We start from the raw sequence: 23,378 nt of genomic DNA, 5'->3' as shown, positions 1-23,378 counted from the left end.
TTTTCTGACACTTTTTTCGCATATTCCTCTGTACTTAGTTCTTTCAGTTGTTCTTCTTTCTTCTTTTTCTCTACGTTTAACTCATTGAGTTTCTTTGTGTGTCTGTCATATTCTAGTTTCTTTTCGTTTTCACTTATTTGCTTCTGTATGTCTATGTTTGACTTTTTGACATCTGTTATTTGATTTTTGAGTGAACTCAAATTCATTTGACTTTGAGGGTTATATGCTGTTCCGTCTGCAGCTCCACCATAGCCTGCCATTTTCGCTAAAAGTGCCGCTCTTAAACCTCCACTCTGTGCACCAATGACTCGGTTTAAAAGCATAGGATTGCTTGACATTTGTTGCAACATAGTGGGGTCATTCAGCATTTGTTGTTGCAACTGTTGTTGTGGTGTTAGTCTTACTATTGGATGTTTCAATGCTCTCTTCCTCTTACGTATATTCTTACGTAGCTTACGTGGCATTTAAGTGAAGTTAAAAAGCGGCTTTTGACAGATGTTTATATGAGACTTTCTCCGGTTTATAGGACCTCTCTCATATTCTATCTTGTTTTAAAATGGAGAAAAGGCTTCTCAAAGTATACTTCTTTGAACGTCTGTAACTTTTCTGTAGCGACGATAGACCCTTACTTGTCCGGACATAGTTCTACTATTTTGAGTTCTCTACAAACAAGTCAACAGCAACGACTTTCAAAAAATTTTAGGGGCTAGAAGGCACGAAGTGCCTGGAAGCCCCCACACCCCAAAAAAACCTCATTTTATATAAACTGCATGTTATACTAAACATCTTCAGGGGCTAGAGGGGCGCAGCCCTGGAAGCCCCAATACCTTTTTTTTTTTTTTTTTTTTTTTTCATATGTATTTAAAAGGCATTCATTGAATTGCTTTTCAATCTCTTTCTTTTTTTCATCTTCGAATATTATATCATTTTCATGTTCGAAGCTTGTAAGTTTGTTATCTTCAAATATTATATTAGTTTCATATATCAAATTATGATATCGGTCATATTCTTTTAAGTGATAAATAAATACAAAATTTACGGTTCCTTTAATTTTAAATTCAAAATTAATTTTACAACAGCTTTGTGGATCAATTAGTAAATCAATCAAATAATGTTCAAAATCAGATATTATTCTTTTTCCATACATTTTATATTAAATAAAAAATTGACACCATATTTGGAATCTATGCAAAAATAAAATTCTTTTTATTAATGATAATATAGGAATTGTAGGAATAAAAACTTTTTATAAATTATTCATAAATTTTTAAAATCTGCTATTCGGAAGTATGTTCAAAAATCATTCAATTATGTGAGAATTCTTACGATTACAAAAAAGGTCACACAACCCGCATTCATATACTACTGAAAAATATTAAAAAAATTATTTTAATATTTAATGTTTTCTTATTATTCTCATATTGCATGTTAATTTATAACCAAGTTTTGGTGCCAATAATGCTTCTTAATTTTATTTCAATCAAAAATCTTCCTAAATTCCTATGAAATCATGCTAGTTGAATAAAACTTGAATATCACAACCTAATTATACTGATTTGGATTCATTAATGAATCAAGTTCAATTAGATTTGTGTCAGAAAATCCTTAACAAACTGAAAAGCCGTCCAATTTCAGCTTTGTTTGTTGGATCTGCTGAGTACCCGATCGAGCCAAATATGGAACATCCAACAAATTTAAGATTCATCGAAGAGAAATTGCAGCGCGTCTTATATCCGAATTGCAGTGCATTTATTGACGAAACAAAAGCATTTTTAAACTCATTTATTACTCATGAAACAGGAGATCCTGCATTACGTTTTGCAGCACAACAATTATTACTCGATTTCGAAAGCGAACTTGAAATTAACAATCCTCTTAAGAAAGGACTCGCATTAAGACTTGGAATAGTTGCTTCAGAATTTAATGAATACTTCAAAAATAATTACTCAATTCAAAATGAAGATAAGCGCGAGGGCCAACCAGGCTCTTCAATATTTTTAACACAAGCAGAGAGTATATCTCTAAAAGAACTAATAAGAGAAATCAAATATTTACGTACTCCAGATTTAATTCTTAGAGTAACATCTTTTATATATAAAAGACAACCAGAAGCTATTTCTTTAGGCCAAGAGACTACAATTGAATTCCAATTAATTAAACCAGAAGTTTTAGAAGAATTGAAGAAATTTGTTCGTTCTTTAATCTATTCTGCTGCTATTGGAGAGATTAATCCTCTTGGATATCGTCCAACTAGAAAGATACCAGTTGTTGTTGATAATATTTAACATTTTTACTTAATATTAGATTGTTTTGTGTGAATATGATCCAACATCTATCCTTTATACATGTTTTATTGAAATAAGCAATAATAAATAAGTATTTGTTCGAATAAATTTCATTTTTTATAAATTTTCTTTCATTAACCACTTCAAGTCTTATTTCATACGGAAAATGTGCAAATCAATATAATGCAATAAGATATAAATGATGCAATCTATATTCTCTACCAATAGATTTTTCTTAATCTTGCACAATCTTCTATTTAAATACGATGAAATGATTTTGTGCATTAAATACCAGTGGAAGTTAACCATTTAAAATAAAAATGCTCCTTGAGGACGATAGAAGATTTTGATGAGCGAAGTGCCTCATAAAAAGAAGGTTCGTTCTAAAAAATCGAGGAATGCACCGCAGGAGCTATCAACATCTAAACCATGCGGTAGAAAACTTCTTGATTCAGAAGAATCACATAAAATAACAGATCCAAGATTTAGAGAAGAGTGTGGCGAAATTGATAAGGTAGGGTTCGTTAAAAACTATGCCTTTTTACAAAAGAATAGAGAACAAGAAATTTCACAAATGCAAAAAGAATTAGAAGATGATCCTACGCTAGCCGATGATCCAGAGTTTAAAAAGCGTTTACAATCACTTAAAGATCAACATAAGACTATGGCATCTAAAATTGATGATGTGAATGCAAGTATTCAATGGCATCGCGAAGAAAGACAGAGAATTGCAGAAGGCAAACGTCCCTTCTGGATGGGTAAACAAGATATGAAGCTGATGCAGCAAAAGAAGAAATTTGATGAGCTTCAAAGCACAGGTAGGTTAAATGCATATCTTAAGAAGAGAAATAAGAAACTATTGGCCAAAGATAAAAAATCTGGCATTATATAATTTAGGGTCTATGTTTTAAAAATAAAAATTAGAGTTTATCGTTAAATGATAAATTTGAATCAAATAAGTATACACTGTGTCATATTTTGGAGCCACTTTATACCCTTCCCGGAAAATAGATGATAATATTAATATCGCATCTATTTCGTTAGATTATGATAAACTAAGTACTGCAAGGGGTAAACATTACTCTTATAGAATTCTTCCTAGATAGCCATGTATTTCCATTCCTTATGACTAAACAAAATTTTGTAAGTAATTTGTATTTAAAGAAAAGTAGCAATTTCTAATTCACAATTGAGTTTTTATTTATAATTTCCAAATAAATTGGAATTTCCAAATAAAAACTTATTTGGAATTTCCAATCGAGAGATTGGAAATTCCAATCTCGCAATATTTCCAATTGCGACGGTTTTTCCAATTGGGCGGTTTTTCCAATTAATTGGAAATTCCAAATAAGGGGGTATATTTATAAATTCACTGCTATTTATAAATAGGTCTAATGAAGACAAAAAAATTGGAAATGGGACTAAAGATCTGCTGCATAGTAAAGGAAACGGGTGTTAGATGACAAGCTTGAGGTTTGATCCCTAAATTCAAGCTTCTTTCTACAAGATCCAAGCAGCAATATTTTTTTGATCGTCGTCATCTTTCAATTTTGTGAATAGTTTCAAAATTGGTAAACCATTAATTTTGCGTATATTATTTTTCATGGTGCACACAAATTCAATGGAAGAATATCATCATATGCTCAAAATTGAGACGAAGTCTCAATTTTGCCCATATGATGGAAAAATATTATTACATTAATTCTTTGCTATCATCCATTATTGATAACGAAATTGGAAAATAAGCCATATTTGTATGGCCAAGCCTTCCCGCAATTTTGAGAATTTTTACCGTGTTTTTACATCTTACGGGCTTTGCCAGGCAAAATTCACACCCATCATTGGCAATTTACTGACTAGGCCTTTTTGAGAGCAGGTTAGCAAGCAAAATATGGCTTATTTTCCAACTACGTTATAATGAATTTTTCAAAAGTATATATCGTGAAGCATATTTACCCAAATAATACAATTAAGGTTAATTATCAATGACACTTCAAGCCAGTTGTCAGAATTTTTAACGAAAGTCTGAGGGGCGTAAATGCACCCTTAACGCGCTAGAAAACCTTATGCTGTTAAATAATCTTCATCGATTTTTAATTTTTAATGTTTATTTTTGGATAAGACATATATTGTTATATATTCTTTAATTGATACTTTTCCCACCTTGTTTATTCAAGTATGAGACAATTTCTTTTGAACTGATTTTGATGGCGACACTAAGAGGGCATTTATTAATATCGAGATAATTTCATAAAACAATGATAAATATGAAAAGAAAGAAAATGTCATAAAACAATGATAAATATGAAAAGAAAGAAAATGTTATAAAACAACGAGAAATATGAAAAGAAAGAAAATGTTATAAAGAAAAGATAAATATGAAAAGAAAGAGGATAAGTTTCATGGTAACATCAGCACCATGTTCAACTAAGAATGTGACAATTTCTATTGAGTTCATTTTGATGGCAATACTAAGAGAGTATTCATTAATATATAGAGAACTTCATAAAGCAATGATAAATATGAAAAGAAAGAGAATGTTATAAAGAAAAGATAAATATTAAAAGAAAGATAATTCCATAAAACAATGATAAATATGAAAAGAAATAAAATTCTATAAAACAATGATAAATATGAAAAGAAAGAAACTGTCATAAATCAATGATAAATATGAAAAGAAAGAGAAATCTATAAAACAATGATAAATATTAAAAGAAAGATAATGTAATAAAACAATGATAAATATGAAAAGAAAGAAAATGTAATAAATCAATGATAAATATGAAAAGAAAGAGAAATCTATAAAACAATGATAAATATTAAAAGAAAGATAATGTAATAAAACAAAGATAAATATTAAAAGAAAGAAAATGTCATAAAACAATGATAAATATTAAAAGAAAGAAAATGTCATAAAACAATGATAAATATGAAAAGAAAGAAAATGTCATAAAACAATGATAAATATTAAAAGAAAGATAATGTAATAAAACAATGATAAATATGAAAAGAAAGATAATTCCATAAAACAATGATAAATATGAAAAGAAAGAGAAATCTATAAAACAATGATAAATATGAAAAGAAAGATAATGTAATAAAACAATGATAAATATGAAAAGAAAGATAATTCTATAAAACAAAGATAAATATGAAAAGAAAGAAAATGTCATAAAACAATGATAAATATGAAAAGAAAGAGAAATCTATAAAACAATGATAAATATTAAATGAAAGAAAATGAAATAAATCAATGATAAATATTAAATGAAAGAGAACTTCATATAACAATGATAAATATTAAATGAAAGAAAATCCAATAAAGCAAAGATAAATATTAAATGAAAGGAAATGTTATAAAACAACGAGAAATATGGAAAGAAAGAAAATGTTATAAAGAAAAGATAAATATGAAAAGAAAGAGAAATCTATAAAACAATGATAAATATGAAAAGAAAGAGAAATATATAAAACAATGATAAATATGAAAAGAAAGATAATGTAATAAAACAACGAGAAATATGGAAAGAAAGAAAATGTTATAAAGAAAAGATAAATATGAAAAGAAAGAGGATAAGTTTCATGTTAACATCAGCACCATGTTCAACTAAGAATGTGACAATTTCTATTGAGTTCATTTTGATGGCAATACTAAGAGGGCATTCATTAATATATAGAGAACTTCATATAACAATGATTAATATTGCAAAAAAGATAATTTCATAAAGCAATGATAAATATGAAAAGAAAGATAATTCTATAAAGCAATGATAAATATGAAAAGAAAGATAATTCTATAAAACAATGATAAATATGAAAAGAAAGAAAATGTCATAAATCAATGATAAATATGAAAAGAAAGATAATTCCATAAAACAATGATAAATATGAAAAGAAAGATAATTCTATAAAGCAATGATAAATATAAAAAGAAAGATAATTCTATAAAACAATGATAAATATGAAAAGAAAGAAAATGTCATAAATCAATGATAAATATGAAAAGAAAGATAATTCTATAAAACAAAGATAAATATGAAAAGAAAGAAAATGTCATAAATCAATGATAAATATGAAAAGAAAGAGAAATCTATAAAACAATGATAAATATTAAAAGAAAGAGAAATCTATAAAACAATGATAAATATTAAAAGAAAGAAAATGTCATAAATCAATGATAAATATGAAAAGAAAGATAATTCCATAAAACAATGATAAATATGAAAAGAAAGAGAAATCTATAAAACAATGATAAATATGAAAAGAAAGATAATGTCATAAAACAATGATAAATATGAAAAGAAAGAAAATGTAATAAATAAATGATAAATATGAAAAGAAAGATAATGTAATAAAACAATGATTAATATTAAAAGAAAGATAATGTAATAAATCAATGATAAATATTAAAAGAAAGAGAAATCTATAAAACAATGATAAATATTAAATGAAAGAAAATGTAATAAAACAATGATAAATATGAAAAGAAAGAAAATGTTATAAAACAACGAGAAATATGAAAAGAAAGAAAATGTCATAAAGAAAAGATAAATATGAAAAGAAAGAGGATAAGTTTCATGTTAACATCAGCACCATGTTCAACTAAGAATGTGACAATTTCTATTGAGTTCATTTTGATGGCAATACTAAGAGGGCATTCATTAATATATAGAGAACTTCATATAACAATGATAAATATGAAAAGAAAGAGAATGATATAAAGAAAAGATAAATATTAAAAGAAAGAAAATGTAATAAAACAATGATAAATATGAAAAGAAAGAGAATGATATAAAGAAAAGATAAATATTAAAAGAAAGATAATTCCATAAAACAATGATAAATATTAAAAGAAAGATAATGTAATAAAACAATGATAAATATTAAAAGAAAGATAATGTAATAAAACAATGATAAATATTAAAAGAAAGATAATGTAATAAAACAATGATAAATATTAAATGAAAGAAAATGCCATAAAACAAAGATAAATATGAAAAGAAAGAAAATCTCATAAAACAATGATAAATATGAAAAGAAATAAAATTCTATAAAACAATGATAAATATTAAAAGAAAGAAAATGTCATAAAACAATGATAAATATGAAAAGAAAGATAATGTAATAAAACAATGATAAATATGAAAAGAAATAAAATTCTATAAAACAATGATAAATATGAAAAGAAAGATAATTCCATAAAACAATGATAAATATGAAAAGAAATAAAATTCTATAAAACAATGATAAATATGAAAAGAAAGAAAATGTAATAAAACAATGATAAATATTAAAAGAAAGATAATGTAATAAAACAATGATAAATATGAAAAGAAAGAAAATGTCATAAAACAAAGATAAATATGAAAAGAAAGAAAATGTCATAAAACAATGATAAATATGAAAAGAAAGATAATGTAATAAAACAATGATAAATATGAAAAGAAAGAGAAATCTATAAAACAATGATAAATATGAAAAGAAAGATAATGTAATAAAACAATGATAAATATGAAAAGAAAGATAATGTAATAAATCAATGATAAATATGAAAAGAAAGAGAAATCTATAAAACAATGATAAATATTAAAAGAAAGATAATGTAATAAAACAAAGATAAATATTAAAAGAAAGAAAATGTCATAAAACAATGATAAATATTAAAAGAAAGAAAATGTCATAAATCAATGATAAATATGAAAAGAAAGATAATTCTATAAAACAAAGATAAATATTAAAAGAAAGAAAATGTAATAAATCAATGATAAATATGAAAAGAAAGAGAAATCTATAAAACAATGATAAATATTAAAAGAAAGATAATGTAATAAAACAAAGATAAATATTAAAAGAAAGAAAATGTCATAAAACAATGATAAATATTAAAAGAAAGAAAATGTCATAAAACAATGATAAATATGAAAAGAAAAAATGTCATAAAACAATGATAAATATTAAAAGAAAGATAATGTAATAAAACAATGATAAATATGAAAAGAAAGATAATTCCATAAAACAATGATAAATATGAAAAGAAAGAGAGAATCTATAAAACAATGATAAATATGAAAAGAAAGATAATGTAATAAAACAATGATAATATGAAAAGAAAGATAATTCTATAAAACAAAGATAAATATGAAAAGAAAAGAAAATGTCATAAAACAATGATAAATATGAAAAGAAAGAGAAATCTATAAAACAATGATAAATATTAAATGAAAGAAAATGAAATAAATCAATGATAAATATTAAATGAAGAGAACTTCATATAACAATGATAAATATTAAATGAAAGAAAATCCAATAAAGCAAAGATAAATATTAAATGAAAGGAAATGTTATAAAACAACGAGAAATATGGAAAGAAAGAAAATGTTATAAAGAAAAGATAAATATGAAAAGAAAGAGAAATCTATAAAACAATGATAAATATGAAAAGAAAGAGAAATATATAAAACAATGATAAATATGAAAAGAAAGATAATGTAATAAAACAACGAGAAATATGGAAAGAAAGAAAATGTTATAAAGAAAAGATAAATATGAAAAGAAAGAGGATAAGTTTCATGTTAACATCAGCATGTTCAACTAAGAATGTGACAATTTCTATTGAGTTCATTTTGATGGCAATACTAAGAGGGCATTCATTAATATATAGAGAACTTCATATAACAATGATTAATATTGCAAAAAAGATAATTTCATAAAGCAATGATAAATATGAAAAGAAAGATAATTCTATAAAGCAATGATAAATATGAAAAGAAAGATAATTCTATAAAACAATGATAAATATGAAAAGAAAGAAAATGTCATAAATCAATGATAAATATGAAAAGAAAGATAATTCCATAAAACAATGATAAATATGAAAAGAAAGATAATTCTATAAAGCAATGATAAATATAAAAAGAAAGATAATTCTATAAAACAATGATAAATATGAAAAGAAAGAAAATGTCATAAATCAATGATAAATATGAAAAGAAAGATAATTCTATAAAACAAAGATAAATATGAAAAGAAAGAAAATGTCATAAATCAATGATAAATATGAAAAGAAAGAGAAATCTATAAAACAATGATAAATATTAAAAGAAAGAGAAATCTATAAAACAATGATAAATATTAAAAGAAAGAAAATGTCATAAATCAATGATAAATATGAAAAGAAAGATAATTCCATAAAACAATGATAAATAAAGAAAAGAAAGAGAAATCTATAAAACAATGATAAATATGAAAAGAAAGATAATGTCATAAAACAATGATAAATATGAAAAGAAAGAAAATGTAATAAATAAATGATAAATATGAAAAGAAAGATAATGTAATAAAACAATGATTAATATTAAAAGAAAGATAATGTAATAAATCAATGATAAATATTAAAAGAAAGAGAAATCTATAAAACAATGATAAATATTAAATGAAAGAAAATGTAATAAAACAATGATAAATATGAAAAGAAAGAAAATGTTATAAAACAACGAGAAATATGAAAAGAAAGAAAATGTCATAAAGAAAAGATAAATATGAAAAGAAAGAGGATAAGTTTCATGTTAACATCAGCACCATGTTCAACTAAGAATGTGACAATTTCTATTGAGTTCATTTTGATGGCAATACTAAGAGGGCATTCATTAATATATAGAGAACTTCATATAACAATGATAAATATGAAAAGAAAGAGAATGATATAAAGAAAAGATAAATATTAAAAGAAAGAAAATGTAATAAAACAATGATAAATATGAAAAGAAGAGAATGATATAAAGAAAAGATAAATATTAAAAGAAAGATAATTCCATAAAACAATGATAAATATTAAAAAAAGATAATGTAATAAAACAATGATAAATATTAAAAGAAAGATAATGTAATAAACAATGATAAATATTAAAAGAAAGATAATGTAATAAAACAATGATAAATATTAAATGAAAGAAAATGCCATAAAACAAAGATAAATATGAAAAGAAAGAAAATCTCATAAAACAATGATAAATATGAAAAGAAATAAAATTCTATAAAACAATGATAAATATTAAAAGAAAGAAAATGTCATAAAACAATGATAAATATGAAAAGAAAGATAATGTAATAAAACAATGATAAATATGAAAAGAAATAAAATTCTATAAAACAATGATAAATATGAAAAGAAAGATAATTCCATAAAACAATGATAAATATGAAAAGAAATAAAATTCTATAAAACAATGATAAATATGAAAAGAAAGAAATGTAATAAAACAATGATAAATATTAAAAGAAAGATAATGTAATAAAACAATGATAAATATGAAAAGAAAGAAAATGTCATAAAACAAAGATAAATATGAAAAGAAAGAAAATGTCATAAAACAATGATAAATATGAAAAGAAAGATAATGTAATAAAACAATGATAAATATGAAAAGAAAGAGAAATCTATAAAACAATGATAAATATGAAAAGAAAGATAATGTAATAAAACAATGATAAATATGAAAAGAAAGATAATGTAATAAATCAATGATAAATATGAAAAGAAAGAGAAATCTATAAAACATGATAAATATTAAAAGAAAATAATGTAATAAACAAAGATAAATATTAAAAGAAAGAAAAATGTCATAAAACAATGATAAATATTAAAAGAAAGAAAATGTCATAAAACAATGATAATATGAAAAGAAAGAAAATGTCATAAAACAATGATAATATTAAAAGAAAGATAATGTAATAAAACAATGATAAATATGAAAAGAAAGATAATTCCATAAAACAATGATAAATATGAAAAGAAAGAGAAATCTATAAAACAATGATAAATATGAAAGAAAGATAATGTAATAAAACAATGATAAATATGAAAAGAAAGATTTCTATAAAACAAAGATAAATATGAAAAGAAAGAAAATGTCATAAAACAATGATAAATATGAAAAGAAAGAGAAATCTATAAAACAATGATAAATATTAAATGAAAGAAAATGAAATAAATCAATGATAAATATTAAATGAAAGAGAACTTCATATAACAATGATAAATATTAAATGAAAGAAAATCCAATAAAGCAAAGATAAATATTAAATGAAAGGAAATGTTATAAAACAACGAGAAATATGGAAAGAAAGAAAATGTTATAAAGAAAAGATAAATATGAAAAGAAAGAGAAATCTATAAAACAATGATAATATGAAAAGAAAGAGAAATATATAAAACAATGATAAATATGAAAGAAAGATAATGTAATAAAACAACGAGAAATATGGAAAGAAAGAAAATGTTATAAAGAAAAGATAAATATGAAAAGAAAGAGGATAAGTTTCATGTTAACATCAGCACCATGTTCAACTAAGAATGTGACAATTTCTATTGAGTTCATTTTGATGGCAATACTAAGAGGGCATTCATTAATATAGAGAACTTCATATAACAATGATTAATATTGCAAAAAAGATAATTTCATAAAGCATGATAAATATGAAAAGAAAGATAATTCTATAAAGCAATGATAAATATGAAAAGAAAGATAATTCTATAAAACAATGATAAATATGAAAAGAAAGAAAATGTCATAAATCAATGATAAATATGAAAAGAAAGATAATTCCATAAAACAATGATAAATATGAAAAGAAAGATAATTCTATAAAGCAATGATAATATAAAAAGAAAGATAATTCTATAAACAATGATAAATATGAAAAGAAAGAAAATGTCATAAATCAATGATAAATATGAAAAGAAAGATAATTCTATAAACAAAGATAAATATGAAAAGAAAGAAAATGTCATAAATCAATGATAAATATGAAAAGAAAGAGAAATCTATAAAACAATGATAAATATTAAAAGAAAGAGAAATCTATAAAACAATGATAAATATTAAAAGAAAGAAAATGTCATAAATCAATGATAAATATGAAAGAAAGATAATTCCATAAAACAATGATAAATATGAAAAGAAAGAGAAATCTATAAAACAATGATAAATATGAAAAGAAAGATAATGTCATAAAACAATGATAAATATGAAAAGAAAGAAAATGTAATAAATAAATGATAAATATGAAAAGAAAGATAATGTAATAAACAATGATTAATATTAAAAGAAAGATAATGTAATAAATCAATGATAAATATTAAAAGAAAGAGAAATCTATAAAACAATGATAAATATTAAATGAAAGAAAATGTAATAAAACAATGATAAATATGAAAAGAAAGAAAATGTTATAAAACAACGAGAAATATGAAAAGAAAGAAAATGTCATAAAGAAAAGATAAATATGAAAAAAGAGGATAAGTTTCATGTTAACATCAGCACCATGTTCAACTAAGAATGTGACAATTTCTATTGAGTTCATTTTGATGGCAATACTAAGAGGGCATTCATTAATATATAGAGAACTTCATATAACAATGATAAATATGAAAAGAAAGAGAATGATATAAAGAAAGATAATATTAAAAGAAAGAAAATGTAATAAAACAATGATAAATATGAAAAGAAAGAGAATGATATAAAGAAAAGATAAATATTAAAAGAAAGATAATTCCATAAAACAATGATAAATATTAAAAGAAGATAATGTAATAAAACAATGATAAATATTAAAAGAAAGATAATGTAATAAAACAATGATAAATATTAAAAGAAAGATAATGTAATAAAACAATGATAAATATTAAATGAAAGAAAATGCCATAAAACAAAGATAAATATGAAAGAAAGAAAATCTCATAAAACAATGATAAATATGAAAAGAAATAAAATTCTATAAAACAATGATATAATAAAAGAAAAAAATGTCATAAAACAATGATAAATATGAAAAGAAAGATAATGTAATAAAACAATGATAAATATGAAAAGAAATAAAATTCTATAAAACAATGATAAATATGAAAAGAAAGATAATTCCATAAAACAATGATAAATATGAAAAGAAATAAAATTCTATAAAACATGATAAATATGAAAAGAAAGAAAATGTAATAAAACAATGATAAATATTAAAAGAAAGATAATGTAATAAAACAATGATAATATGAAAAGAAAGAAAATGTCATAAAACAAAGATAAATATGAAAAGAAAGAAAATGTCATAAACAATGATAAATATGAAAAGAAAGATAATGTAATAAAACAATGATAAATGAAAAGAAAGAGAAATCTATAAAACATGATAAATATGAAAAGAAAGATAATGTAATAAAACAATGATAAATATGAAAAGAAAGATAATGTAATAAAACAATGATAAATATTAAAAGAAAGAAATGTCATAAACAATGATAAATATGAAAAGAAAGATAATGTAATAAAACAACGAGAAATATGGAAGAAAGAAAATGTATAAAGAAAAGATAAATATGAAAGAAAGAGAAATCTATAAAACAATGATAAATATGAAAAGAAAGAAAATATATAAAACATGATAAATAGAAAAGAAAGATAATGTAATAAAACAACGAGAAATATGGAAAGAAAGAAAATGTTATAAAGAAAAGATAAATATGAAAAGAAAGAGGATAAGTTTCATGTTAACATCAGCACCATGTTCAACTAAGAATGTGACAATTTCTATTGAGTTCATTTTGATGGCAATACTAAGAGGGCATTCATTAATATATAGAGAACTTCATATAACAATGATTAATATTGCAAAAAAGATAATTTCATAAAGCAATGATAAATATGAAAAGAAATAGATCATTAATTTTGTTGATATCTTCTCTATTAGAAAGTAAATATGATGCAACATCATAATTTCCGAAACGCATGCTTTCTGCTATTGAACCAAAAGTTTGTCTAAAATTTGACTTAAGGTAATCTGCAATTTCAAAATTATGGTAATCCAACGCTATATTAGTCACTCTATCAAATGATTCCCCATCTTCTATCATTTGCATAAAAATATTTCGATTCCCTCCTTGAACAGCATATTTTTGGGAATCATCAGTATAAACCGCTCCTAAATTTTTCAGGTAGCTGAAGCATAATTCTGAACCGTATTTAATTGAACAATCAAGTGGAGTGATTTCATTATCTATTTTCAGATCATCATCAAGCTTTGGGAATTTATTTTTAAGATCATCAACTTTATCCCATGCAATATAGTATAATGGAGACTCTGTTGAATATATATTGAGAATTTCTTCTTCTTTCATTTTAGGTACGAATTTTTCAAATTTGAAGCCTTTATAATGTAACAACGCAGCTAATTTCTTGTTTTCCGGTTTGGTAATATATGAAAATTCGTTTGATAACTTTAGATAAAGTTCTGCAAATAATTTAATATCTTTATCTCGAATTTCTGAAAAATTATCAATCAAATAAATTGCCGTATGGATCTTTATTTTGTTTGATTTAATTAAATCTATAATTTGCGATGATGATTCTAAAATATTATTGGAATTGACCTCCCAAATAATTTTTGAAGCTTGACTAGGGTATTTGAATACTTCAATTGGCGTAAGGTTGTTAAATTCATATTCGCTTTCATTTGTCAGTTGCCCTGAACTTGACATTTAAAAATTTTTAATACCGGCACTTTTCAAACAAAAACAAATTTAAATTTACCACAAAGGTAGTCTCACGAAAATACGTTATTTTCCCGATGCCTTGGAAGCAGCTTTGCAGGTTACCCGTAAGGTAACCAGTAGAAGTTTCTGAGCAAGGATGAAGAAGATTAAAGAGCCTTTTTATTGCAAACGCTATATTTGTAAGTGTCTTTGTAGAACTTCTCATAAATTCAAAGATTTCCAAAAACGAATTTTTCGATTTTGATATAATAAATGATATTTAAACAAATTATAGATGTGTTTGCAATTAAAAAAATCCGAGTTAACTACAATATCTTCAATTTTTGTCGTTCACTTTTTCATGTCATACTGATAGCAAGAATACTCACCCAATTTGGTTACACTTCATGATAGTTTGAAGTAAAAAAATGCCACAGTTTTTTTTATTTGATATCGTTATCTAAATTTTGTACAGAAATGAAATAAATTATAATATGAAACGTGTGTTATTATGCTTGTTGGGAAACAATCCAATACTTATGTCTGAATGAAATGATTATTTCTACGAGATTTTTCATATTCAGCTAATAATGCTATCAAAATCAAATAACAATAAAAAGTTATTTTGTACATAATGTAACTTAATCTTTAATACTATATAGAACTTCGAAATACGACTAAACGGTGCGAGTTACGCGATTAAATACCTTTTTTTCGATCGAAACTTGAAAGTGAGGATAACTCAATGGGTAGGGGTATGGGTTCGACTTTTTCTATTGGGCAACTATTTTTTTCTTTTCATTGTTTCAGCATTTTTTTATGCGATTATGCATAATTATTTGATTTCCTATATATTCAATAATAAATTTGTTCCGAACTCTTAGCAAATAAATAAATTTTTAGAATATTTAAATTTATAGCTCCCTACATTAATATAAAGTGTTCGAATAGTTCATATATAGTTTCTTTAAAAAAAAAAAAAAAAAAAAAAAAAAAGGCAGTGGGGCTTCCAGGGGCTGCGCCCCTTCTAGCCCCGAAGATGTTTAGTAAAAAATGAGGTTTTTATTCGGAAAATTGTTAGTCTTCTGGTGTGAATTCGGAGGACTCTTCTTGGATTGAGTCTTGTGGTTCATCTTCTTGAGTAGAGTCTTCTTCTTCAACATCAAAGTCATCTGGTGTATCGAACTGAATGTATGAAAGCCAAATGTTGTATGTGTTTTCCAATTGGCTTTCAAACTTGAGATACATTCCATGCATGAGTGTTATTTCAGTTTCAACGTAGAGTTGCTGACGTGGCTTGAAGACATGCATGAGAATTGGTCCTCCAAATTCGTCCTTGAAAAATTTGCAGTAGCAAACATAAACTGAGATAGAGTCTCCTTCTTCAATGTCTTCTGCTTGGTTAACGAAATGAATAGCAATTTTGCGTACTTGAATTGTGTTGTTGTCTGAGTAAAATAATGGTTTGAACTTGGGGTTGAGTGAGCTAAGACATTGCCATTTTGCTGTTTCTTGTCCGTACTCACGTTCTTCTTCGTCATCCTGATATCCATAACTCTTTAATTTGAATTCGACCCAAAACTGTTCGACTTTTTTTGCAGCTTTGGGTGGAAGACTTTCAATAAGCTGACATATAGTTCTGTCAACCATTATCTTTGTTATTGTTGGAAAATAGTTGACAATTGTGTCACCTAATTCGAATGGGTCAGGTGTTTCTTTTTGTAGTTTGGTAAAGTCTGCAAGAACTTTGTTGAGTTGTTCACAATATTCTTTGTTAAAAGTTGCAGGAACTCTTTCTTCTGGCTTTGAATTGAAGTATTCTTCAGACAATCTGAGTAGTATTTTGCGTAGTTCAGCGTTGCTGTGGTTCTTTGTAATACGGAGCTCGTTTGGTATTGTTTTTGGTAGTGAAAGTGGCTTTGGATTGAGTGAATTGTCTGTTCTGCTTGGAGAATGTGTAGATGCTGCAGTTTGATATTGAGGCTCTAAACCTGTGGGTGCTGAAAGTTTGCAAGCAATTTCTTCAGGTGAATTTGGAGCGAACACGCTAGCGAATGCCATTAGACAAAAATGAACTGTTTTTTTCGGACTACTCATAGAAAAGTTTAAAATAAACCGTTTTCGTCAACGGTAACCCCTTCTATAATTTTATTTTATTTAATAGTTACCGTTGGAAAACCGTTCCATCTCAAATATTGAATGAACTATAAACGTTTTTTGTTTTCTATATATACTTTTTTGTCCAACGGTAAAACTTTTTACACAACGGTTTTTGAGAGTCGTCGCCGTTGACTTTTTTGTAGAGCACTCAAAATAGTATAACTTTGTCCTGACAAGTAAGGGTCTATCGTCGCTACAGGAAAAGTTACAGGCGTTCCAAGGAAGTATACTTTGAGAAGCCTTTTCTCCCTTTTAAAACAAGATAGGACGGTTATTTTACAAAACTGACAACACTTTGACCGAGTAGTTTTTTGTGCTGAACAAAAAGTGTCATATAAACATCTGTCAAAAACCGCTTTTTAACTTCACTTAAAATGCCACGTAAGCTACGTAAGAATATACGTAAGAGGAAGAGAGCATTGAAACATCCAATAGTAAAACTAACACCACAACAACAGTTGCAACAACAAATGCTGAATGACCCCACTATGTTGCAACAAATGTCAAGCAATCCTATGCTTTTAAACCGAGTTGTTGGTGCACAGAGTGGAGGTTTAAGAGCGGCACTTTTAGCGAAAATGGCAGGCTATGGTGGAGCTGCAGACGGAACAGCCTATAACCCTCAAAGTCAAATGAATTTGAGTTCACTCAAAAATCAAATAACAGATGTCAAAAAGTCAAACATAGACATACAGAAACAAATAAGTGAAAACGAAAAGAAACTAGAATATGACAGACACACAAAGAAACTCAATGAGTTAAACGTAGAGAAAAAGAAGAAAGAAGAACAACTGAAAGAACTAAGTACAGAGGAATATGCGAAAAAAGTGTCAGAAAAAGCAACAGAGAAGTAGCAAAAATGGAACAAGATGTCATAAATTTGAAAAACCATACTACTCAATATAAAATACTGAAAGATGAAGAAATAAAACAAAAAGCCCTGAAGACATATATGGATAGCGATGAGTATAAAAAAGAAGTTGAAGCAAATGTAAAGGCAGAAAAACTTTTACAGTTGCAAAACCAAACCGTACAGTATGAAAACTTAGCACAAGAAAGTAAAAATAACGACGCAGCCATGCAAAAGGCAATGAAAAGCGCAGAATATATAAAAGCTAACAATGACTGGTTAGATGCCCAAGCCAACGCTAAAGCAGCCCAACTCATAGGGTCAATAAGGACAAAAATACAAGCGGATGAAGATAGTTCAAATGAAGCTTTAACAAATGCTGACTTTAAGAACGCTTCGAAGCTCTTCATAGTAAGGTGAAACAAGTGAACGACTTCTCATCTGGAAAGAAACTGAAGTCTGAAGGTTTCGACAAAGAGTTAAAAGAAGTAGCACAAAATATGACGAAAATAACAGATGCAGCAACGAGACAGGCAGTTCAAAGTGCCTATGACGCCGTTAGAGCAACTGTTGTGAAAAGTCAAGAAAAAGAGTTACAACAGACCAAAACAGACCTAGTAAATGCTTTCTTAAGAACGAAAAGTCAGGTAGGACATTACGCTGCAGATGGAACATATGTGCCAGCTGGTGGAACTTATATACCACCAAACCCTCCAAGAGAAGCACCTGCACCAGGACTACCTAACACATTTACATCGTCACATGGACACAGACACAGGCATGCACCAAAACCAACACAACAACCAACAGTTCAAAACACTGCACCACAACCAACAGTTCAAAACACTGCACCACAACCAACAGTTCAAAACACTGCACCACAACCAACAGTTCAAAACACTGCACAGCAACAACCACAAACAGAGCAAGGACATAAAAGAAGTAGAGAACAAGGAAACCAAGAATTCTTAAAAATGCTTAAAGAAGACTATGGTTACCCAGATAGTATTGACTTTAGTGACAGATATAAAGAAGCTATTAGAAAGTTCAAGGATGGAAATACTGACCCGAACCTATTTAGCTTTATGGCTCTGCACCAAAGGGGATATAATTTCAAACCTGGAAAATACAAGCTCGCTAAGGGATATGATTTAATAGCATATCATCCAAATGACATGGATGAATTTACTCCGAGATATTTGATGTCAGAGCTAAATGACAATTTAACTCTCTTCATGAAACGCGTAAAAAAAGGAGACGGAACGAAAGAAGAAAGGTTTATGAGTCCGGATGACTTAGAAAGGGAACTTGTTGAAAACGGTCTCGGAATATATGAAATGCCAGCAGATGAGGTACAAGAAACTCCACAGGAAGAACTAGTTCAGATACAACCAGACATGGAAGAAATAGTTCAGCAACAACAGCTAGAAGAGCCTGAAGGAAACGAACAAGTCACTCCTTTGGAAACTAACTTCACAGAACTAGATGAAGATTTGGAACAGCCGAAAAATCTTGACCCTCAACAAGAGTATGCGGAGAATATGGAATATTTCCAAGAGTCTAAAAAAAATTCGGCTGACATAGTAGAAGAATATCGAAAAATGTTTGCCGACATACAAAAGACTCCAACACCAGATGAAAATATTCAGCATAGAATGGAAGTACTGAAAGAAAATGTACACAAATACAACAACCCTTTTTACTTACGAGCATATAACGTTCAATCTTCGGATGAACTCGGTGAAAATAAAAGGTTAAATTTCAAGAAAACATATAGAAATGAAACATTGTTTAAAGTTCATTCAGAACCTAACCAAGATGGAAACAAACCTACTTTTGTTTCTGCAGACGATGGAACTACAATGAGATGGGGTCATAAAGCTAACCCGGATAGGTGGTTCATAAACTTACAACCACAATTCCAAGAAGTTGTAGACGCAATGGAAGTCAATGGTGAACGAGATATAGCTGGTATTTTAAGCGCGGCTTTAATGCCATTGAAAGATATGAAAGATGCAGATATTTTGAACCAGTATGAAATGAACATGGCTGATGGAAATATAACACCTGACGTTCTAGAACATTTATCTCAAAGAACTACACAGAACCATAAAGATGGTATATTTGGTGAAGAGTTTAGAAAGAAAGTTAGGGATAGAGAAGGAAGAGAACCTATTGTACATGACCTTGCAAACGAAAGTTTACAAAATGTCATAAAAACTTACTTTGCAGACAATGAACCGAGAAGGGATGAATATTTAAGAAAACTCAAATGGACAGTACCAAATGAAATGTTAGTATTGAAAAACATGTTCCTTGACAAAATAAAACCAACTACAGAAATAAACGACGCAAGACTGAAAGATTGGGTAAAAGCTTTCCCATTCACAAAAGATATAGTTGGTAACATGGAAAGAAAACCAGAATGGCTACAAAAACATATATTTGGAAACGAGCTTATTCCATATGGACAAGCTCTGTTTGAAGAGCTTGAACCAGAAACTCAGGAAAGAGTCATGCAAACAATACGCGAAAGACTCAAATACAGACTATGACAAACTCTTTCTAGGATATAGGTTACCTGAGATGGGCGACCAGAGCCAAAAGGCAAAAAGGACATGGGAAATTTGCAACATACTAGATGAACATAATGCAAAGATGCAACAACTTCAAGCAGAGGGCAATGAAGGAAAAAGAAGAGTTAAAAACTCAGTCAGGAAGAAAGTAAAGCTTGGTCCACGTGGGTTCTATTATGACATATAAATCCAACTATTCTATATTTTTACTCATATGAAATGTACGCCGCTCAGAATATAACGCCAACAGTTTTGGATGCTATGAATGGAAATGTTTCCGAATGGTATAACGAATGCGACAATGCCATTAGAAGGTCAGAAATAGTTCCTGGAACTTACGAATATACAACTGCTGTTTCTTATGGAAACGTAGGTGAGTTTGGAGAAGGTTCTTCAACAACAGTAGATATTGCTTGCGACAGGTTTCATATTATTTCTATTGACAACTCATTCTTATACGTGGAACAAGACATTGAAATAAAACCTTCTGCCAAGTTGTCTGACAAGAAAGGTTGCAATGGAATTTTCTATGTCGGATACCAATATGCTCCAGAAGTTTTCATGGGATATAAGATATATTCTAACTCTGACTTAGTTCAAACAGTAACATGGGCAAACTATGAATGGTTCGCTTTGAGAAACTCAGTACAACCACAAGCTAGAGAACAAACAGACCAGTATGCAACTATTGAAAAAATAAGAAGACTTGACCCTAACGTTCCAGGAGTTTATGTTGACCTTTCTGGACAAACTGCAGCAGCAGTAACCAAAGTAAAACTGAAACTTAGAGTTCCTTTGTCATCTTTCCTCATCTTCAGGTTTTTAAGATACTTGCCAAACTGGGCAGGAAAAATTTCTATCGAACTTACTCCAAGCAAAAATAACTTAGTCATTGCACCAACACAAGACCCATTCACTCTTACAGAAGTAGTGGGAACAAATAAAATGTCATTCGCCGACTTTTGCAAAACAAAGTTGACTTAGACTTTGGTTTCTCAAACCTCAACACTGAAGTAAACTATTATTTCAATGCTGCTGGAGATGCTTGGGACCCAGTTAAGTTCACATGCGAAAAGTTTGAATGCAAGAGAATAGAAAGCAGACTTGCAGTCTATATGTTGGACCCAGATATTTCAAATGCTTTAGCTGCCAAATATATTGCAGTTCCACTTATGTTCCCTATACACCAAATATCTGTCAAAGACTTTGCAGGTGAAGTTGGAAACCAAAGTGCTGACCCAGGTGCAAGAACAGATATTGCTTTAACAACTGCAATGAAACATGCAGATACTATGTTTGTACTGTTCAGACGAACTATAAATGACTATTCTTGTTTCTACAACCCTGGTATTAAATATCATATAAACATAGATGGCAAATATTATCCAAGAGAAGAATATTCTACAGTTGAGGATATGAGGTCATACAACTTGACATTAGATGCTATGAACTTTAACAACAACTTCACAACAACCATTAACCCTGAAATGCAAAGTTCTATTATGCCATATGTGAAAGTATGGACTCATACAGGAGGTCAAAAAACTCAATATACAAATGGAGACCGTTCAAACTTTTGGCTTGGCATTCCATTTGCTGACTCAGAAGACTTTATGGGTGGTATTTCAACTGTTGGTACAGTTCAAATACAATATACTGGTGACAGAGACGGTCCAAATGAATTGAAAGCAAAGAAGTTTACAAAACCAATAGCACTTTTCACGGAAGATGCTCTTTTGAAAATTCGTTCGATGAAACCTGCTGGGGCTCCTCAGATTGGTATAACGACAGCTTCCATCGAGCAGATTTTGGCAGCAGGTCAGTAAGTTGTTCTTGAACTGACTTCTCTCCGTCAAATATTGACAGTACGCCAGTTTTGACATAAAATTGTAAGATAAACTTACCTTTAGAAATATCTGTAAGTTTTGTTGTTATATTTTTGTCTGCTTCAAGAACTTTCACCATTTCAGTTATACCAACTTTCTTTGCTTTATGAAAATATTTTGGTTCAGCAAAGACTGCTATTCTATAACATTTACCATTGTTTGTATAAAGAACTATTCTGTCAATGTATTTGTATTGTTTGTGTGTGTAAACTTTGTTCTGCTTCAATTCGAAGAGATACTCAAATACGTCCATCTTTTTATTCTAAGTAAAATGTCATTTCCGAAAAATAGAAGCGTAAGTGTTTCAAAAGGTTTAATGGCGGTGGCAGATGTGAAGTTAAATTCACCAACTCAAACAAACAGTCAAAGTGTTGTTGTCAATGTCAAAGAAAGAGATGTTGAAGTGGGGAAACCATACGAAGACGAAGATGGTATAACAATAGTTCCTGTAAAAGAACAACCAACATACCCTGAAGTTAGCAGAGACTTAAGTTCTGTTGCAGATATTCGAAACGACTACCAACAACTTAAAGACAAACTTAAAACTCAGGAGAAGATTTGTCAAGCTTTGGGTATAATGTTAAACTTGGTCGAACACAACCCTGTAAAAGTGAACTCATATGTCATTGCACCTCATGAAGTTTTGAAAGAACTATTGAAACTTTTGACAGAGGCAGACGATATAAACATCAAAGAAATAGAACCCGACATTGCTTGCTGTGGTGTTTCATATAATGTCATTGACAAGATATACGTTATGAAAGGAGGTGAAACGTTGAACTTAAAATATAGTTTCCCAGACGTCATAAAAATATTTGACGACCACAACATTTCATTAAAATTTAGTTGCTAAGTAAATGGCAGAAGACATAGTGGTTTATACTATTACGACTAAAAACCCTGAGTCATATAATTCTATAACAACAAACTTACAAAGTCCTCAAGGACGATATTGTAAACTGACCTTAAACACAATGACGACTAAAGCCTGTTTTGCTCTTTTGACACCAGAAGACTTTGTTGTTGTGAATGGTAAAAAATACTTCTTTGAAGATACTTACTCAGATATACCACCAACAGGTTTTGTTGACTTATTTA

The 23,378-nt window shown here is 27.6% G+C and overlaps 8 protein-coding genes and 2 pseudogenes across 10 annotated transcripts, besides 3 other annotated features; 7 read left to right on the top strand and 3 right to left on the bottom strand.

Moving 5' to 3' along the window:
- Positions 1-852: part of a mobile genetic element that runs on past the window's edge.
- Positions 26-464, bottom strand: TVAGG3_1039360 (protein of unknown function, DUF4106 family; the record flags this gene model as incomplete). The annotated part of the gene is made up of 1 exon (XM_051255447.1): positions 26-464. A coding segment is annotated over one exon (439 nt), but the record flags the coding sequence as incomplete, so codon positions are not given.
- Positions 760-852: a terminal%2Cinverted (terminal inverted repeat of Maverick-3 transposon ID:TVAGG3_1039350).
- A 716-nt stretch (positions 853-1,568) lies between these two features.
- TVAGG3_1039340 (bromodomain family) lies at positions 1,569-2,384 on the top strand (the record flags this gene model as incomplete). The annotated part of the gene is made up of 1 exon (XM_001296169.1): positions 1,569-2,285. The coding sequence occupies one exon, from the start codon at positions 1,569-1,571 to the stop codon at positions 2,283-2,285; it is 717 nt and encodes a 238-aa protein (XP_001296170.1).
- A 118-nt stretch (positions 2,385-2,502) lies between these two features.
- On the top strand, positions 2,503-3,859 carry TVAGG3_1039330 (cleavage involved in rRNA processing; the record flags this gene model as incomplete). Its single annotated transcript, XM_001296168.1, has 1 exon — positions 2,635-3,177. The coding sequence occupies one exon, from the start codon at positions 2,635-2,637 to the stop codon at positions 3,175-3,177; it is 543 nt and encodes a 180-aa protein (XP_001296169.1).
- A 10,103-nt stretch (positions 3,860-13,962) lies between these two features.
- On the bottom strand, positions 13,963-14,821 carry TVAGG3_1039320 (protein ubiquitination; the record flags this gene model as incomplete). Its single annotated transcript, XM_001291838.2, has 1 exon — positions 13,963-14,814. The coding sequence occupies one exon, from the start codon at positions 14,812-14,814 to the stop codon at positions 13,963-13,965; it is 852 nt and encodes a 283-aa protein (XP_001291839.1).
- Positions 14,822-15,777: 956 nt separating this feature from the next.
- Positions 15,778-23,378: part of a mobile genetic element that runs on past the window's edge.
- Positions 16,184-16,869, bottom strand: TVAGG3_1039310 (uncharacterized protein; the record flags this gene model as incomplete). Its single annotated transcript, XM_001279421.2, has 1 exon — positions 16,184-16,869. A coding segment is annotated over one exon (686 nt), but the record flags the coding sequence as incomplete, so codon positions are not given.
- TVAGG3_1039300 lies at positions 17,343-18,120 on the top strand (annotated as a pseudogene). The gene has a single exon. A coding segment is annotated over exon 1 (778 nt).
- Positions 18,319-19,269, top strand: TVAGG3_1039290 (kinase-related family; the record flags this gene model as incomplete). Its single annotated transcript, XM_051255446.1, has 1 exon — positions 18,319-19,269. A coding segment is annotated over one exon (951 nt), but the record flags the coding sequence as incomplete, so codon positions are not given.
- On the top strand, positions 19,759-20,581 carry TVAGG3_1039280 (annotated as a pseudogene). The gene has a single exon. A coding segment is annotated over exon 1 (823 nt).
- Positions 20,656-21,169, top strand: TVAGG3_1039270 (uncharacterized protein; the record flags this gene model as incomplete). The annotated part of the gene is made up of 1 exon (XM_051255445.1): positions 20,656-21,169. A coding segment is annotated over one exon (514 nt), but the record flags the coding sequence as incomplete, so codon positions are not given.
- Positions 22,597-23,133, top strand: TVAGG3_1039260 (protein of unknown function, DUF4106 family; the record flags this gene model as incomplete). The annotated part of the gene is made up of 1 exon (XM_051255444.1): positions 22,597-23,133. The coding sequence occupies one exon, from the start codon at positions 22,597-22,599 to the stop codon at positions 23,131-23,133; it is 537 nt and encodes a 178-aa protein (XP_051081018.1).

The sequence above is a fragment of the Trichomonas vaginalis genome, chromosome I, assembly GCF_026262505.1.
Source record: "Trichomonas vaginalis G3 chromosome I, whole genome shotgun sequence".
In the NCBI taxonomy this organism is placed as follows: domain Eukaryota; phylum Parabasalia; order Trichomonadida; family Trichomonadidae; genus Trichomonas; species Trichomonas vaginalis.
This window is presented reverse-complemented; position numbering and strand designations above follow the sequence as displayed.